This window comes from Amblyomma maculatum, chromosome 3 (assembly GCF_055883805.1).
Source record: "Amblyomma maculatum isolate TAMU_Amacu chromosome 3, ASM5588380v1, whole genome shotgun sequence".
In the NCBI taxonomy this organism is placed as follows: Eukaryota; Metazoa; Arthropoda; class Arachnida; order Ixodida; family Ixodidae; genus Amblyomma; species Amblyomma maculatum.
In genome coordinates, this window is record NC_139346.1 from 93067892 (window position 1) to 93087049 (window position 19158).

At 45.6% G+C, this 19158-nt stretch overlaps 1 protein-coding gene across 1 annotated transcript; it reads right to left on the bottom strand.

Moving 5' to 3' along the window:
* Positions 1-359: 359 nt before the first annotated feature.
* Positions 360-14701, bottom strand: LOC146195319 (uncharacterized). The gene is made up of 4 exons (XM_084596771.1): positions 14615-14701; positions 11953-12127; positions 10792-10833; positions 360-455 (listed from the first exon to the last, which is right to left on the bottom strand). Exons 1-4 carry the CDS (start codon positions 14644-14646, stop codon positions 360-362), a joined length of 345 nt encoding a protein of 114 aa, XP_084452897.1. The 5' UTR covers positions 14647-14701.
* Between the last annotated feature and the right edge of the window lie 4457 nt (positions 14702-19158).

The window sequence follows — 19158 nt, forward strand, 5'->3', positions numbered from 1 at the left end:
AATTGATGGTCGTGGCATCATATTGCACGTCGCCGAAAGACTGTGTTCCGGTTTTCCTGAGATACTGCTGAACGGTGTTTCCAACAGTCCACGAGGTGCAGGAGCAGCAGAATCTGCTTTGGATTTTTCGGTCTCCGTCTATTCTGCGTGTTTTCCCCTTATCCGGAGAGCATCAGGCAGACTTACGGGCGCGCACGCGCATGATGGCACACATATCTAGGAAATAGAGGCGCAAGGGATGCCAGTACTTACAAAATCTAACGCTTAATTATGTGAACGGGAACATTTTCCACCCTAGCAGCACTGTACGATTCCATCGCAAGTGAATGAATGAAAAACTACCGGCTTGGGTGGGGCCCTCAGTCCAGGGCCCCAGTGGCCTTTGCCGTCTTGCAAGCTCTGTCGATCAGCTTGAGCTGGTCATCAGGCGTCGAGCAGGACAGCGCAGTCTCCCCCTGCTCCGGTGTTGGTGTGGTGTTTAATGGCTCTACCTGTGTTTTTTGACACGCCCATCTAACATGGTAGAGTGTAGGGGCTCCCCGCATAGTGGGCATTTATTCTCATATGTTGTGGGATGGATTTTACTGAGTAGACTCAGGTTGGGGTGTGTGTTAGTCTGTAGACTGCTCTCTTTTAAGGCCCTCGTTGGGAGGTGAGTAGATCCTCCTTAAGGCTCTAGGATCTTCAAGGATGGCTCCATAGCGTCTAGTGACTGCGTCCAGTTCTCCGTCGTTGTGCGCCTCCCGGTTGGCGTATGCTCGGGCATTGGCATCGGCACGTTGGTTACCTTTGACAGTCTCATGGCCTGGTGTCCACGTTATGAAGCATCTTGAAAAGGTGATTTTTCTTACCTTGAGTGGGTGGATGGCCGCAGTCGATATGCGTCCGCTGCTATACCTTCTGTGTGCTTGTTGCGAGTCAGTAATTATTTGTGTAGTAGCCTACTCACCCTGGTGGGTGATAGCGAGAGCGATTGCCGCTTCTTCAGCCTCGAGAATGTTGTTGCTCTTGATCGAGGCGCAGTTGATTTTCCTAAGCTGGTGATCAACCACGCTGTCTACCGCTCCGTATTGTTCTTTGTATGTGGTCGCGTCGGACGTACAATAGGTTTTTTTCTCCCTGCGAAGCTTCTTTCGTGTGCCTCCGATCTTGCCTCTCTTCTAGCCTTGTGGATTTTCGGAGGCATGCTTTTTGGAATCGGGTTGGCCTTATTGATCTCTCTTATCTCCTTCGGTATGCTCCCCGTGCTATTTATTTCTGTGCAAGCATCGTAAAGTAATCACTCTTCATATGCTGTCATTAGCCGTCCGTGAAACGGTAAGGGCGATCGATCATGTCCGCGTAACTTGACAGCGCCCTTAGACGACACGCCAGGATTTCAGTTGTTGACTCACGCCTGAGCACTTTCAGTTTGCGATGCGCTACCTTTGTTACCCCTGCTTTAGCTTTTTCGAAATGCCTTTGTGATCGGACAGCTGCCGAGGCATGCAGTTCAGCGGTCATCGGCAGAGACTGCCTTGCGATGAGTGCATTTGAAATGGAACATATGCAATGGTTTCGACAGTCGTTTTATATTAGGTGCCCTCGTCGAATGCGTCACACGTGCGCAGTAGAGAGCGAGAGGGAGAGAACAGTTTATTGAAATCCAGGTCAGGAGTCCAGATATGTTCTTGCGCTAAGGGGACAGAAGGTGATCAGAAGGTGATAAGGAAAATCGTCGTCATATGGAGCAGCATCGCTTTTTTTTTTTAGGCAGAATGTCGTGAGCTCATCTTGCGCTGTGCGGCATAAAAACAGACACCTCCTCAAAACCCGCACGCACGAAAAGTCACCCGAACGTGTACACGCCCGCGCATAAATTACTTGAATCGCATAACGAACTTTCGTTTTGTGACAACCCACATGACCATCTCCAGGGGGCCGGGCCTCGTCAGGCAGCTGTCACGCAGCCTGTATCCGCCGCCTATTTTCTCCTTGAGAGGGAAAACAAAGTATTTAATTTGTTTGATTGTTGATTATTTGATATTATTCACTTGCGGGGGCTCTTCTGGACTGCTCCGGGCATGCATCCAACAACTCAGCTGTATAGGACCGCCTTGCAGAGCGTCTCTCAGGGACTAGTCCACATTATATCGCAATGTTGATCCCCTTGCCATCGCCTATATACTGCTTTTGACTATTTTTTGCTACTTTAATAGGGTATATCGTGCTGTGCGGCATGGGAATGGGTTGTTCAGGTCAACTGACGTCGTGGAAAATTATGTGCTTTTTCCTGTTCTGTTATAACGAAAATTATTCAAATACTTCCAAGAATTTGCGCATTATTTCAAAGAATTTAGAATATGACTGTACACTTTGTTCAGCGATTCTAATAGGAGGATGCTGCATTGGGTAAAAATTTGGATTATTCGCACAATTCCTGCATATTGATTCGGGACCACCAACATCTCATCACCGCTTTCCTTCTAACATGAGTCCGTAGAGGGGATTTAGGGCGCTGCGAAGCCAGGACCTGTCGTCTTGGGACCCCATATTATACGAAACTTAAGCATATGTATTACTTTCCCACTGCATCGTTATGACTGCACCCGTGGGCTGCAGGTAGATCACGGCGGTATCCCTAAATCTGACACGTGCAAGTGACAGCTGAAATACAAGCGACCCTTTAAGCTAGGACCATGAAGCCGACACCGTTCAATGAGTGCCAGGGAGCCGCCTGTTGGCTTTGCTAACAGTATGCATCAAAAGCACATGTCAGATGATCGCCCACCGGCGACGCCACCTTCACTCATTTCCCATAGTCGTAGGAGAAGGTCCAGGTTTTCGTTCACGGCATGTAATTGAATATAGAGGTTCTCCTGCCAGCAGGACTGCGACACCAAGGAGGAGCAAGCACAGAAGACATAAGGCTCTCAGACCTCTGCCTCCTCCGCTCTCCCCTTTCTCCACAGCTCATTGTCATCATTACCATCATCAGCAGCAGCAGCAGCAACCTGAATACACACACTGCACGGCAAAGTCATCTCCCATATACCTCCAACTAATTAACCCCGTCCTATATAATCTCATCGGCCCACCTAACTTTCCGAAGCTATATCTGCCTCCTTTCGGAGTCTATAGTCTGTTACCCGTAGCGACAATCGGCTGTCTTACATTCTTCTTGATTTCCACTAGAATGTTACCAACTCGCGTTCGCTCCCTGACCCAATCTGCACGCTTCCTATCTCTAAATGTTACCCCTACCATTTGTTGTTCCATAGCCTTCTGCGTTGTCCTCAACTTAATTAGAACTCTCTTGGTTAGCCTCTACGCTTCAGCCCCATAGGTGAGTACAAGTAAGACGCAACTGTTAGAGACTTCCCTCTTGAGTGGTGAAAGAAAAATGTCATTAATTTTTTTAAAGTACTTGCCAAATACGTTCCATCCAAATCTGATTCTCGTAGTTATTTCCCATTAGTGGTCCGGATCCGCGGACAAATGCCTGTAATAAGTAGACATATTCCCTTACCACTTCCAGCACCTCGCTGCCTACTATACCTTTCGGAGGGCATATTAATTATTAGGCCTACCATTCTGTTTTGCCCTTCTAAGCGATTATTGATCCTCTGCAGTTCGTCCCCTAAATTACTTAGCGGCGTCATCACCGAATCTGAGATGATTGATGCATTCTCTATTAGCCCTTATCCCTAACTGTATTGTTTAATGCGGCCGTGCCGGGTTGTGTGACATCACAAGACCACATAGTATGACCGAGCTGGAAGGAGCTGACAACTCTGGCTATTCCTGAGGCCTGAGCCTGGTCCAGAAGAGGACAGGTGCTAAGCAGGGCGCGCGACAATGACGATGTAGGCTCTACAGGTAAATGCAGGGCTAAAAATTTAAACCAAAGCGGTTGAGCTGCGTTGTATTCGGTGGGTAGCGTAACCGTCAGAAATAATGCGGAGCGCAGAGGAGGATGAAAGTACGGCGTAGCGCGAGGAGCAAAGTGATCAGGAGGGTCACAGCTAGGAAGCATGGAAAGGAAAGCCGAGGAGAGGATGCGGCGGGGGTACGTGAGAGCACAAATAGAAAATTGGAGGTGAGCGGGGGAGGGAGGAGGAGGAGGAGGAGGAGGAGGACAGAATCTGCCGTGCTTCTTCTGCAGCCGCGATATCTGCTGCGAAACTCCACAGCCGAACAGAGGCGCGCCCGCACTGCTCAGCCCTGCATATTCGTGTACGATCACTCACGGTGCAAATAACCTTTACAGTTGCGCTCAAATTCCGCATTACCGAGTTTTGTTATAGCCGGTTCATTTTTTTTTTTTTTTGCACTGTTAACATACCGGGTGATTCAGCGAACCTTCTGAAAATTCCTGAAAATAGCCAGTTCAAAATAGGAAAAATATTTACAGAATAAACTCTCAGCCACAAAGGACACAATGTGCTGCAAAACTTACTCAAATGCATTAATTAACGTTTTAATGATCGCAGTTGGGTTGGAGTGCTAATGGGGAGTTCAAAGCTGCAGGAACGAGAAGATATGGCATATCAGTTTTTGAAACCAAAAAGAAAAATCATTTTCTCTTAAGAGCGTTGAAACGCGAGGAAATACGACGCTTTTCTTGCCGTATACAAAACGGTACGCTGAACGCAAGGAACGTGCAGGAACCTCCCTACACAAGCGACTTCGATCCGAGGATGACCTGTGCAATGGCTGCAGCGCTATAGCCACTCCGTGCACATTGTTTTGCCTCGCGGGTGAGTGCAAGGGAAAAGCCAGTCAGTTCCAACTGCGTGGTCGTCTTTTTGATAGCGGTGGAGCGAAACATGACACATCACAGTAGAGCAGGCAGTTCGAATTTAGTGTCCTAGCCACTGCATCACATCAGTACCGGGCGTCGCATCTCAACGACAAAAAAAAAATAAATAATAATAATAAAAAAACGTTGTTTGCATTTGTACCAAGCTTCCTGATAATCTCGCGCTCAGTTTCGGTTTCGAAGAGACTGAAGTGTCGGATTTCCTGGGCGCTGAAAGGCATTAGAAAATTAGTTTTTTTTTATAAGTGTGTTTATGGCACCGTCTTGTTAACGGCTTCGAACTCCCCATTAGGACTAACCATAAAACTGCGATAGTTTATATGTATAATTAGCAGATTTTCTCTAATTACTTGCATAATTTTAAACGTTTTACAGAAAGTTGTGCCCGCCATGCCTGAGATTTTGTGCCTATATATAATTTTTGAAAGCGTTCTCTGCCCGCTAATTAATTCCCTTGACCTTCAAACGGCTGCTTTTTAATGAGTGATCACTCATTCGAATAATTATTGAGCATAAAGAGAGGACGCTGCTGCCTGAAATGGGCACAATTTGACAACCTTCGGCGATACTTTGGCCTAATTAACCCATAGTCGTTTCGACCAAATCGATAGCTCTTAGAGCCATAAAGTAGATGTACATATATATAGCGGCATTCGCATCACTTTTTCATTATTTTTTGCCTGGCGTCTAGATGTTTGAGTCTCTGAAGCTTCATATCGCAAGCGTTTCAGCGTAGGAACAAGCGAAAATTTTTTAGGTCATTGGCAACTTTCTTACCAAATATGGGACACCAGTTATCCTTGGTGCAATGCTGCATAATGTGGGGTCCTTCACTCTTCCTCCGTAAGACAGAAATAGAAAAAAGCTGTTCACTCTTTTGGGTTCGAGAATCAATCACGCGACGTTTTCGCATACCGCTGTGTCAGTACGAACTGCGAGTCATATTCTTAGATATTGTACGGGGCTAAACTTTGGCTGAAATTAACTTACAATACATATAATTGGCGGCAGGACACGTGAAACGTAAAACAATTAGCCGGCACGTTACGCGTATCAAAGGCAGCGAATTGTGCAGCCGGCGGCGACAGAGAAGTAGATGTTATAGCGGTTTAAGGATTAATTAGTCCCATCTGGCGCTAGGCACAGGACTCATTGCAAATCATGTTGTGCGGTAGGTAAAGGAGCTTTTATACGATAATGATAGTTTCTTAACACGAATTGCACGATCACATTATATTTTTCGTTCCCATATTCCTGAATTTCCGGAAACTTAAATATCCGTCGCAGGACATTCTCCTTTCGCAGCTCTCCCGCCACTTACAAACACACATTTTGTATATACCTTGGATGCTGTCGAAGTGTACCCGATCTAGATAATTATTCCTCAGCCGTGAAGATCTTGTGGCGATTGTTGATGTTGCGATGTTGACGACCCGACGACCCAGTAAAGCGGGAGATTACTACAAAAGTGACACAGTCAAAAAACGTGTCACAACTGTGTTTTAGTTTGTGAGCATGTCGTTTTCGTTACTCCTACAGCTATGCTTGAAACGCATGACCTTGCTCGACAGCGTACTCGGCAAGCCCCTGCCGGTTCGTGCATGTCACAGCTATAGTAAGAAAAAAGCCATTGCAACAAGAACGGCTATTCTATAGCTACTCTAAGTGGTAGTTACCGGACACCCTCTTTGGCTTTATCTTGCCTTTGTAGAGCTAAACTCGCTTTTCCTCCGACTCTGCGGATTAACAGGGTCCCGGTCAGCTCTCGAAGTTATGTAAAAATTCTAGTACGCATCTAGACTATTCAGCCATTCGATCGGGACGACAATGTGCCAGTGACCGTCGTATCTTACCTCCAACCGTGGCATCGACCCTCACGCTAACTTTTAAGCACTCGTACAGGAAAAGTTGTTCCACAATATTGGCTATCCTATGTGACAAACGAGATGATTATGGGAGCTTCCGAGAATGGAAGCGCTGCTACACATGCGTTAATTTTAATTGATCACGCGCCCGAGCTCGCGTAGTTTTTAACCCATGTTGTGTGTTTGTCATGTAATATTATGTGTGCGTGAAATCAGGTTTTCAAGTTGGAAATAAAGAGGAAAGAAAAGCCTGTGTACCTAGAAGAAGCGTGTGTGACCATGGATGCTGCCTCCATTTGCCTTGAAAAAAACACTGCATGCAGCTTCCATTGCGGCGAACGGCACGACGCTTTGAAGCACAAATAGGGACACTTAAGCTCCGCCTTTAAGAGTACGATGAGAACGTTAATGACTCCCATCTGTAGCTTCTCTTGCGCATCCTCGTACATATTACTTAGCTTCTCACCTAATCAGTAATACCTATATTTATGCCCCTATTATCTGTTGGTTAAAGACCCCCAGGTGGTCGAAATTTCCAAAGTCCTTCACTGCGGCGTCTCTCATAGCCTGAATCGCTTTGGGACGTTAGACCCCACAAACCAAATCAACCAAACCCTGTTATCTCACGCATGCCCATAATCATGTACAGTCGTGAGCTATATACATACCACATTATGTGGAAGGACGCCCGACGTCGATATAAAACACCGTTTAACCCAGCCGTACTATAGCTGGCCTGTGTGGCCTAATTCCGAATGCATCCACGGGTATGACTTTTTTAATCGTTCGTTGTTAGGCCACACAGACCAGCTAGTGCTACGGCTCGGTTAAAGCGGTGATTTATTCGGAATTAGATTTTTATCAATTGAAGATGATGGCAGGCTACCGCTGGACATGATCATGGTATTGGGCCTGCACAGTATTTGGCGATCCAGAATGGCTTTCAGGCATGAAGACATTGATGCGAGGAAAATACGTACTTTCGAGAATCCGTTGCTAGCGTAATTGATGTTTTCAAGACACAAGACCCAGTGCCTGAGCAGCTTCCGAGAATGGAAGCGCTGCTACACATGCGTTAATTTTAATTGATCACGCGCCCGAGCTCGCGTAGTTTTTAACCCATGTTGTGTGTTTGTCATGTAATATTATGTGTGCGTGAAATCAGGTTTTCAAGTTGGAAATAAAGAGGAAAGAAAAGCCTGTGTACCTAAAAGAAGCGTGTGTGACCATGGATCCAAAGACCAGGGGTTTGATTCCCAACCAATTCCCGCAGTTGTTTTTTTCAGCTCACTTCTCTTACTTTATACATACTTAGGCATACACAAGTCTGGGTGAATTAGTGACTCTTCAGTCCGCAGAAAATCAAGCGCTGCAAATGATTGCTTTGCCATGTTTCTCTAAAATAGGACGTCAATATACATCGATTGTGAGGTGCAGTGTCAGTTCGGTAACCATGTTTATACGTGACGATGCAGCTGATTCCTGAGAGCATGACAAACGACCGCCGCACTCCTGCACTTACACAGCGGGTCAGAAAGGACACGGTTCATTGCAGTGAAAGCTAAAACAAAAACTTGCAGCATAGTTTTTATGAGACTGTGCTTCAAGACAAAACTAAGCAAGCGAAAGCAAGTATAAAATGTGGTGAACAATAGAGTGCAATTATGAACTAAAACAGAATTGGTAATCGAAATAAAAGTTTCACACCGAGTAGAATAAAACTGCTTTTTAGGCCATACGTTCCTTCAAAAACAAGTACCTGGAGTACTAAGTTGTAAATACGAAAGAAAACGTCGTGTGAAGGTTTTGCTTGACAACTGCCTGCATTGGGCTAGTTGTGCGTAGACGTGAAGAAAAGCATGGCAAACATGTCATCGCTTCTCTTTTCTCATCCTAGGCGTCGTTTTCAGTTACGTTAAACTTTTTACATGACCCAATTTCTCCTTTCCTATAGCTTCGTAAGTTGTCGCGTGCTCGAGGCAGATGTGTACGGTACGAACAGTCCGTTTTTTCAGCATTGCGAGTTCCGTGCCTATAGTAACGCTATCGGTTAAGCGTTTCGTTTCTTAGTAACGTTGCTTAGTATTGTTTCTATTGGTCAAAATCAGACGAAGACAAATTTCGGTATTCCAAGAGACCAAATTTTGGGGCTGGCCAACATAAATTAGGAAATCATCACTGAGTTGACCATACTCAAATTAAATAGGCACCAATGTTGGTCGAATTTTGACGTACTCAAATTTAACGGCTCAAGGTGCCAAATTTGAGGGCTGGTCTACACAAGTTAGGAGGTCACCATTGAGTTAATTGGCGATACTCAAATTAGATTATATACCAGTTTTGGTCAAACTTGGACCAAGTCAAATTTTGGGGGTCAAGAGACCAAAGTTTGGGGATGACCTACACAAATTAGGAAGTCACCATTAAGTTGGTCATACTCAAATTAGGTTGGAAACCAAGTTTTGTGAAATTCCGGTGAAGTCAATTTCGGGGGTCGAGGGAGAGTCACATTTCGAGATTGATCGACTTAAATTTGCCAGCCGCCACTGAGTTCACCGTACTAAATTTACATCAGACGTGGTCAAATTCAGAAGTCTATTTCTGGTGTCCATGGACGCAAAGTTTGGAGGTAGGCCACCTAAGTTTAGTGGCCATTGAGTTGGCCGTGCTCAAATTAGGTTAGACACCAATTTTGGTCAAGTTCACTAAAGTCAATTTCGGTGGACCAGGGCGTCAAATTTTGGGATTGAGCCACTTAGATTTTGTTTGGTTTGATTTGTTTGAAGGAGTTTAATGCCCCAAAGCAACTCGGGCTATGAGAGACGTCGTATTGAAGTGCTCCGAAAATTTCGACCACCTGGGCCGGGTTCTTTAACGTGCACTGGCATCGCGCAGCACACGGGCTCCTAGCTTTTCGCCTCTATCGAAAAGCGGCCAACGCGGCCGTTATTCGATACCGCATTCTTGTGCACAGCAATCGAGCGCCGTAACCAGTGCGCCACTACTGCTAGCCTACTTAAATTTGGAAGTCATCAAGAAGTTGGCCATATCAGATTAGATTACGGACATCAATTCTGGTCAAATTCTATAGATTGGGGGGGGGGGGGGGGGCAGACTTCTGAGGCGGCCCATTCCGATCTGGAGGTCACCACTGATCTGGCCATGTTCCATGTTTTGTCAAGCAAATTCCGCCGAGGTCAAATTCTAAAGTTCCAAGAGGCCAAATTTTGGGGTTTTCTCGTCTTAATTTGAAGGTCACCACTGAGTTGGTGTACTCGAATTAGGTTAGACATCTATTTGGTTCTCTCAACTTCTTACCATGCGTATGGCCAGGAGACCACCGAAGGGTCACAGGGTGTAGCTGCAATTGCATGAGTGTATCACCTAGGGTAGTTTACCTGCTCATTGCTGTACGATTGGCCAGGAGTTCACCGAACGGTGACAGGGCGTTGCCGCAGATTTTCAGCCACGTTCGGGCTGAGATCGAACGGGAATGTTCTGCGATGAACAGCTCTGATGGCCTCCTGACAGTTTGCAGGCTACATAAGGCAAGGAATGTGGAAGTTAATTATTAGATTGAATTGCAAGGATCATTCATTACGGGTTTCCAGCTAGAGTGGTTCTGAGCACGGACCACTAATGAAGCTGATCGAATGAAGTGATGATGAGTGGCAGATTAATGGGCTGCGAGAGACGCCGTAGGCTATGGGTAAATTTTGGCCAAATGGGGATTGTTAATATGCACTGACATCGCACAGTGTATGATACATTGCATTTCGCCTCCATTGAAACGCGACTGCCCGCTACCGGGACATAAAGCGTCCTTGTGGTGAGCAGCCAAGCGCCGTGACCGCTGAGCCATGGCGACAGAGGCATTTATCTTTGTCTCACAAATTTGCAGAGAAAATCGAAAGACAAGCTTTAGCTTTTTGAAGCTTTTTACTGTTTACAATAGGTGGCAAAGCACTGTAAGTGGTATGCGAATATGTCTATACTGTGAGCGCAGCGCGTGAACTTTCACCTCTTTCATCTGTATAGATCCATCATCATCATCATCATCATCATCATCATCATCATCATCATCATCATCATCATCATCATTATCATCATCATCGTCGTCGTCGCTGGCTGCTGCTCGGAGCGTCGCGCGCTGTGTGCCAGCTGGTTCTGAAAAAGAACAGACGTTTGTGCAAGTGCTGTCCCACAATACTTAGGAACCGCAGATTCATACCATGAAATGGAAATAAATAGGAGAGAAAGATTGGGTTAGGGCGCATTTGGAAAGTATTCGCAGATTATGACTAGCAGCTTACCGGTATCGCTCAAGAGGAAAGTATACAACAGTTGCATCTTACCTGTACACACTTATGGCGCTGAAACGTGGAGGCTAACCAAGAGGGTTCTACTTATGCTGAGGAAACGCAGAAGGCTATGGAACGAAAAATGGTATAGGTGTAACGTTAAGAGATAGGAAGCATGCAGAGTGGGTCAGAGAAATAACTCAAGTTACTCATATTCTAGTGGAAATCAAGAAGAACTGGGCATGGGCAGGACATGCAGTGCGAAGAGAGGATAACCGATGGTCGCTTAGGGTAACAAATTGGTTTCCAAGGAAAGGAAAGCGTAGCAGGGGGGGGGGGGGGGCAGAAAGGTAGGTGGTCGGATGGGGTTAAGAAGTTAGCAGGAGTCAAGTGGATGCAGCTAGCACAAGACCGGGTTAATTGAAGGAATGTGGTTGAGGCCTTCGCCTTGCAGTGGGTATAGTCAGGCTGATGATGATGGCTGTGCCTAGGCCTTCTAGTTGTTTCGAGCCTTGCGATTAGGTTTTGCACGCAACTCAGACTAGCTGCACAAAGTACCCCAACGGCTAATGTTTGCTAACTGGTAACGTGCAGCTTCTCGCATGCGAGTGGCATTAACAAAATTTTAATAGCTGATTTTGAATTTGGGTAAATTAGTTGGAACAATGTGAGGCAACGACTTTTTTCTTTGAGGCTATCGCAATTTGCGCATTAAATAGTCAATCCGTTGCAATTCTCTCCCTCCAAGGCGTTGGAGTTGAGCTGAATGATTGGTTGCAAATAATTTCACCAGGGCGAAGCAAGAGTTACCTCGTCATGAATGCTAGCTGTAATGTATGTTTGACCGTTGTCGTTGAAGTTCTTGCTAGCTTAAAAAGCTACAGCGTGTTCCTTCACAATTCTGCGCCTGGCATCGCTCCCTTAACCAACTTACACGTGTACCGATGTGACGTCCCCTAAAAGCTACGCTAGGAATCCTGCTTACGTGTCGAGGTTTCCACCTAGTCTGTTTGTTTGTTTCCCTTTTTTGGGTATGATGGAGGTCATCTGCTCGCGCTATCTTCACAGCAATGTGTCGCATCCGTCTCGCTCCATCCGGATTGCGTGAGGCATTCCTTTTGTGATTAATCAGGTCGCAGGAATGAGCCAGCACGTTGATGCTGCAACAGAGAGATTAATGAGAGCAGTTGCGCGATGGTGACAAATATGTATTTCCGATTGCTATAGGTTTTTATTGCTTTTCTCCGACCGGAAATCTTATTTAAACAGAGCCGGGGTCAGCAACCAGCGCATTAGGCTCATGCCGTGAAGCTTCGGAATCAGAGACAGGCACTTCTGCTGTTTATTGCGCGAGTGCGCACGATGGCATTGATACGCAACTGCACTTCTATCATTCGCGTGCGTGCAAGCTGGGTCAAAGCAGCCGTCGCTATAAATGAACGTCTTCACCTCTCATCCATAGGTGGCATTACCGTTTCATTCCGGTCGTACACACAAGCCGTCGGACACAAGCTGAAAATCGAAAAACTAAATTGCAACTGCCGCGTAAGACGGCACATGGATACGACGCGACGCGAGGCTCTGCCTTGTTGGCCGTTGCTGTCTTTGTACCACGAGCCAGATGTTTTTCGGCATCTTTAAAAAATAAATTCTCGACATCGATGAATATACTTTAGTCAGTATATATGTTTTAATTACTGATTCAGATGCTTTGAAGGCAACAGGAAAATTTGAGGACCACTAGCAGCAGTTTTTGAGGGTATGACGTGACCGCGTTAACGGCTCCTGTTAGCAGCACCCTTTGCAGATCCTGCCTGGTTCGTGAGCGTGAGCTTCGCTTCCCTCGTAAACGCCACTCCCTTAAATCGTGCCTCTATTAAGCTGAAAGCCTTTCAAAAAAGCTCATGGAACGAAATCCCGTGCGCGAGAGTTGTACGCGAGATTTGTCATATTCCGCGAGATGTGTTCTTGCCTAGCGTTCCTGCCATCTGCAGCGCAAAGGAACGTCACGCGACAGGAACGATGGTGTACCGTCCAAACTCACAGTTGCCGGAGAAAGTACGTCACACTGCTCCTTTCCTTTCTTGTAAACCAATTACGATTACATGTAGCACTGCAACGAATGCCGACAAGAGGCAAACGATGGGAGGCAAATGATAGGAGATGAAGGGTAGTCCCTCGCTATTCTTCTCTTAAGAGACATTTAAGAGACCATCGAATTTTATTTCACATATACTCCTTAGCATACAGTCGACAGGTAGCACATTCTGTGAAAGACCCAACGGCATAGCGCGCCAAGCACCCTTCGGTGAGCTGCACCACGCCTCTAAAACTTCCAAGTATACGCATTTGAGTGGTCACCACCGCCATATTTCCTACGACCGAGCCCTCGTTCGGTCCCCTTCTCGCCGCGTTGGTCTCTCTGAGATGTGCACCTGCAGTAGCCCTTTCCACGTGTTATGCTGAGCCGCCAATGTCACTTATGGACCTGCTGCTATTGAGCCCGCGTCCTCGTCCACTATCCCCGCCACTGACATTGTACATGTTTCCCGCCTAAAGCCATACCAAGTCGCTCCTTTGCCAGTCTAACCCCGGGGGTCATGTTACGAGAGAGAGAGAAACTTTATCGAGAGGACAAAAACGAAGTGTTCCCTCTCTGTCCTCCGTAGGAGGAAGGCATAGAGGACTACAAAGAACTGTCCCTTCGTGGTGTTCGCCGCTGTGTCGCTTGCGACTGTACTGTAAATATCTGTGATGATTACGTAAGCCTTCATGTAACAATATGAATCCCCGCTTTAACCAAACCATACTAACGTACCTGCGTTGGGATAGCTGACTATATATGGGATACAAGGGTGCCAGGTTCGATTCCCTTCTCGACAGGAACTACTTGACTTGGCACCTTCTGCCAAGTCGGCCTTGTCATGTGGCATCGTAACCTCGCACAACCTGCGACCTGCCAGGAGCATGTCCATCATTTCTCCCTCATAGCGCCGCCGCCGGATTTTCTGCACAGCCGGGCTCTTAACGCTTACGATTTAAATTACATCAAAGGGGAAAAAATAGCACTGGCTCAGCTTGGGTAGACCTGAGATCGAGCGTTAGCTCTTCGTGGTTATCCTGTATGTTTCCCTTTCGCTGGCGTCACCTGTGCTGGCCTGAGCGAAGGTTTCTGTAGCGTGCTTCGCGTGCCCCTGTCCGCTCCCGGCTATCTGCGAGCCGCGTTCGTCGTTGTCCTGGAGTTTCCCTCCCTCTCTCTACTGGCTTGCTACTGCTTTGCCAATTTGTTCACTCGGCTAACTATATCTGCTCGGTGATTTGCCCACCATTTGTTTAGCAGCCCTGCAAACTTCTCGATCCGACGTACTCGGCTCCTGATTCATGAGTGCGAGGTATAGGAGCTCGGCAGCCTCTCTACACAAAATGATCACGCGGCCTTGTGACGTTAGCGTACGGTTCTCGCGGCTACCGTGTTATCCAGTTAGCGGTCGCAAACGACCATCCGACATAGCTGTACAGCACCGCTTTCAGCAATCCGTACCAACGTGCTAGCGTCGCATAGAATTATCATGTCTGCTCGGAATGCACGAGCCCTGGAAGCTTCTATAGCGGATATAAAAAGAACTGCAGAAGCCTCGTACGCTTACCAATAGGCCGGCGTGAAGCGGGTGGCGGCCATCTTGTGGTAGGCAAAAAGGAGGTGGCAGCAGCCGATGCAGCCTTCCAGCACTGTTTCGACTATTTCTAGTTCATAAGATAAAACCCGCAAAGAAAACAAATATTAAATGAGAGCTTATAGAGCTCATAGCAGTAGTAGTGGTAGTAGTAGTAGTAGTATTAGTAGTAGTAGTAGTAGTAGTAGTAGTAGTAGTAGTAGTAGTAGTAGTAGTAGTAGTAGTAGTAGTAGTATCATGGTAATCTGTGGTTCTAGTGATTTAAGATTGATTGATGAGTGATAAGCGATGAGGACCTATTGAAGCAATAGTAATTAACTGATTAATTGTTAAAGTAAAGGAATCATAAAATTGGGAATAAGGGATTTAAAGGTGCCAAAATGCTCAGAAGGAAAGGCAATGCTTGATTATGCTAATCAAGGAAATTTAGAGTGTGCAATTGATCAATTAACTGAAATAATTGAAATATTTTAAAGTGTGTGTTCAGAAGTGTCAGACTGATCAGAATGGAAATCCAATGTTTGCTAATGCGAGGTATTGGTGTATAAAAAAACTCAAAAATAAAAAATAAAAATTTCAAAATTGGAAAACATCATCCGTGCGTTTGATAAGCTATCGCGTCATGCCCTTATAACGACTAATCTTAAGTGTCTCCCTAATTTTCAATATTCATGTGAAGTTTCTGAGGCAAGTGGTGCGTTTGGTTGCGGTTTTTTCGCAGTTCATTTTTCTCCACAGTTGCTTTCGCCAGCTTGTTATTTTACTGGTTTTTTTTAATATAATCAGCCTTTTTTCCAATTTTTCACTTTTTAAATTATTTCAAATAATTTTTTGATCATTTACACACTGTCTAAAGTTTCTTAATTAGCCTAATCAAGCGTTGCATTTTCATTTCATTCTCAGAATTGTGACTCATTTGAACCCACCCTTTTCCAATTTGTCATTTTTTTATTTAAAATATATGATTTTTCAATCACACACTCTATACTTTCTTAATTAGCCTCATCAAACGTTAGGCTTATTCTCAACATTCTGACACTTTCGAACCCCTTTTCTATTTTTTATTTTTTTTTCAATTAATTCATTGATAAATTAGACACTATATTTTCTTATTTAGCATCATGAAACATTGTTTTTAATTCTTAGCATTTTGACATCCCTTTGAGCCCTCCTTTTTGAATTTATTTCATTTATTAAATATTCAATTAATTACAATGATTTCATCAATTCTTCATCGCCCATAACAGAACTATCAATCACCAATGACTAAAACCACAAAATACCATTGTACAATAGTTTTTACTCAGTCCCCGAATATTTCCGACATGCAGTGCCGACTACTACTAACTACTACTACTACTAATGCTAATGCTACGCCGACGGCTTCTCGATTGAACGAGCTGTATAAGCTATCGCTTGGAACACATAGCACGCGAACTTCCAAGAGCACCTCTCTCACACTCATAGCTCACCTCTGGAATGTGACCCAGGCGCCGAAGTCATGCTGTTTGTGCATCTGTATGCAACGCATGATGCAACCATGCTTCCTGCATCAGCGTTTGAAAGCGCTCGAGTTTACAAAGACGAAATATGCACGTCTTTCGCGCGGGAAAAATATTTTGCGCTGAAAAAATCACGGCAATGACTGACTGACTGACTGACTGACTGACTGACTGACTGACTGACTGACTGACTGACTGACTGACTGACTGACTGATGACTGACTGACTGACTGACTGACTGACTGACTGACTGACTGACTGACTGACTGACTGACTGACTGACTGACTGACTGACTAGACTAGACTAGACTGGACTGGACTGGACTAGACTAGACTAGACTAGACTAGACTAGACTAGACTAGACTAGACTAGACTAGACTGGACTGGACTGGACTGGACTGGACTGGACCGACCGACCGACCGACCGACCGACCGACTGACCGACCGACCGACCGACCGACTGACCGACCGACCGACCGACCGACCGACCGACCGACCGACCGACCGACTGACCGTGACTTACTGCTTTATTGAGCTGAGATAAGGGAGGACTGTGCGCGAATTGGCGTGGGCCTCCTAGCATGCGGCAGCCCGGTGCTCTTCTTTTTTTTTTTTTTTTTTCTCGTACATCACAAGATGGCGCCATGTGCCTTCACTGCCACCGCGCCGTCTCCACTCCAGCAGTTTTTGCTATATCCTTCTAGGGAATGTTAATTCATATCCGACCTTTCCACTCAAATTTATTTCAGAGTTACTGCCAGCTTCCAAAAGGTCTTAGGAAGGAGCTGGATATACAGTAAAAAAAAAAAAATATATATATATATATATATACACAGCAGAAAAGAAAGCGGCACAAGACGCGAATTAAGCAGACAATCAAACCTAATCAGCCCGTTTGCACTTACAGCCGACAACGATATACTGCGCTGAATGATCTGACAATGCGCACATTGTCCAACAGCAAATGCGACGACCAAGCATAAAATGAAAGAAGATAAAGGAAATGATGAAGAGCAGATATGTGAAACACCCTACGTATATCGCTATAGATGATCAATCAGTAGCAATTCGCGATAAGTGATTAAGTTTCTTGCAAAGGACTCGGTAGTAACGCATTCCGCAGTTTCGGCAGGAAGTGCGTTCCACTCGCCAACTATTAAAGGAATTCTTAAAAGTATCGATTTTACAGCTATATTATTTAAATTTTTAATGGTTTCTGCGTATGGTCCGCCAAGTAACTGGTTCGATATAAAGATTATTGTCTATGCCAAGCCTACTGGGAGAAATAAGGTGCATGCATTTGAGTAGTTCATGAAAGCGTCGATCGTAACTGCCCACAATCTAACGTAGCCTTTTATCACAAGTGCTGTTGCTGAGGTTCGCAAGCTGCATGAGCCATATACAAATATAGCTGACTTTTTCTGAATGTTCTCGGGTTTGTTAATATTTTCCTTAGTATATATGGATCTCATATGGATCCATGTGATATTATATTTCATCTATATTCATAGTATATATGAATCCTAGCAACCCTATTTTGCACCTCCTTTCAGTTTGTGACAGTGTGTGGTGTCATTATGTCACACAACCCATCGACTAATGAGTACTTGGCCATGTCATTTACCACCTACAACCTGGTAGGTGGCACTTAAGCTCAAAGGGCTCTAGTCAACACTGATTTTGCCGTGTTTTGAACTTGAATATTTGACCTTGATGTTGGCGGAAGGTCAAATATAGCCGCACGACAGGAAAGCCGCCTTTTGCATTGGGTACAGCTATCGCTCTGAAACTACGGGATACCTAAGCTTCGTCCTTAAGGTTATGACTCGATAATGTTAATATGGCTCCCCTGCCAGTCCTTTTGCGGATCCTCATACGTGTACATGGTCACTGCTACTCAGTCACTAATTCCTTAATGGGTGCCTCCATTATTTCGCACATATTGTAAGCCATTCAGTCATGCGAGAGGCCACCCAACGTCAATACCCATAAAGCGCCGATTTAAGCAGGCTGTACGCACGTGGCTGCGTGTTGCCTATAGAAGTATAGCACTGTAATAAAAGAAACATCTGGGCGAGCTGGTCCTAGTCTGTAGCGCTGTTTATTCATTCTGTCAATAAGTATAGCACACTACTCCTATAAACTCGGAAATCGACTGTCTATTCTGTTTTGACCTTTAAGCCCGGTAGAGGTCAAAGCGTACTTAGTCTCTGTAGCTGTCGGCTAAGCCAATTGTGTTTATATATTGTGCGTTTGTAATATTGGGGATAAGGCGTTTTCCCCGTTTAGTCGCCACTGACTGTCCGAACCGCCGACCCCACCCCGTGATCGCGCGTGATACCGAACGCAAGCCGACCACTGCAAGTCCGTGCTCTTTAAAACAAAGGAAGAACACGTTCCGACAACAGACATTTATTGCTGCAATAACAAAGCCGCCAGCTAGCAAAAATAAATAAGAAAAACACTAGAACAGGTCTTCCGGCTCACCAGAAAGTTCCCAAGAGCCCGGCCCGACATGGTCCGGCGTGCGCTCGGTATATCTCGCGCGATAACGTGGTAGGAATCGGCGGTTTGGGCAGTCAGGCGCGACTAAGCGGGAAAAGCGTATTTATCCCCCATATTACAACCCCACAATATTCACGTATATACCACTGTATAGTTGGTGCTGGTTTGGTTTGGTTTGTGGGGTTTAACGTCCCAAAGCAACTCAGGCTATGAGAGACGCCGTAGCGGAGGACTCCAGAAATTTCGACCACCTAGGGTTCTTTAATGTGCACTGACATCGCACAGCACACGGGCGCCTAGATTTTCGCCTCCACCGAAAAGCGGCCGCCGAGGCCGGGATTCAATCCCGCGTCCTTGGGAACAGTAGTCGTGCGCCCTAACCACTGTGCCACCCCGGCGGGGTAGTGTTGCGTGCAAGTAGATGAGATAATACACGCTAGTGACAAGGTGATTAAGTAATAGGTTGATTAAGCATGAGAACCTTTAGTGTATCATTGCATAGCTATACT

Excerpts from the sequence above, each read along its gene's own strand:
- LOC146195319 (XM_084596771.1), bottom strand. The coding sequence starts at position 14,646 with ATGGCCGCCACCCGCTTCACGCCGGCCTATTG. Across the intron at positions 10,834-11,952 it reads CTAGGTGGAAACCTCGACAC|AACCAGCTGGCACACAGCGC; the intron begins GTAAGCAGGATT and ends GTTCTTTTTCAG. Across the intron at positions 456-10,791 it reads GACGCTCCGAGCAGCAGCCA|GGGGAGACTGCGCTGTCCTG; the intron begins GCGACGACGACG and ends ACACCGGAGCAG.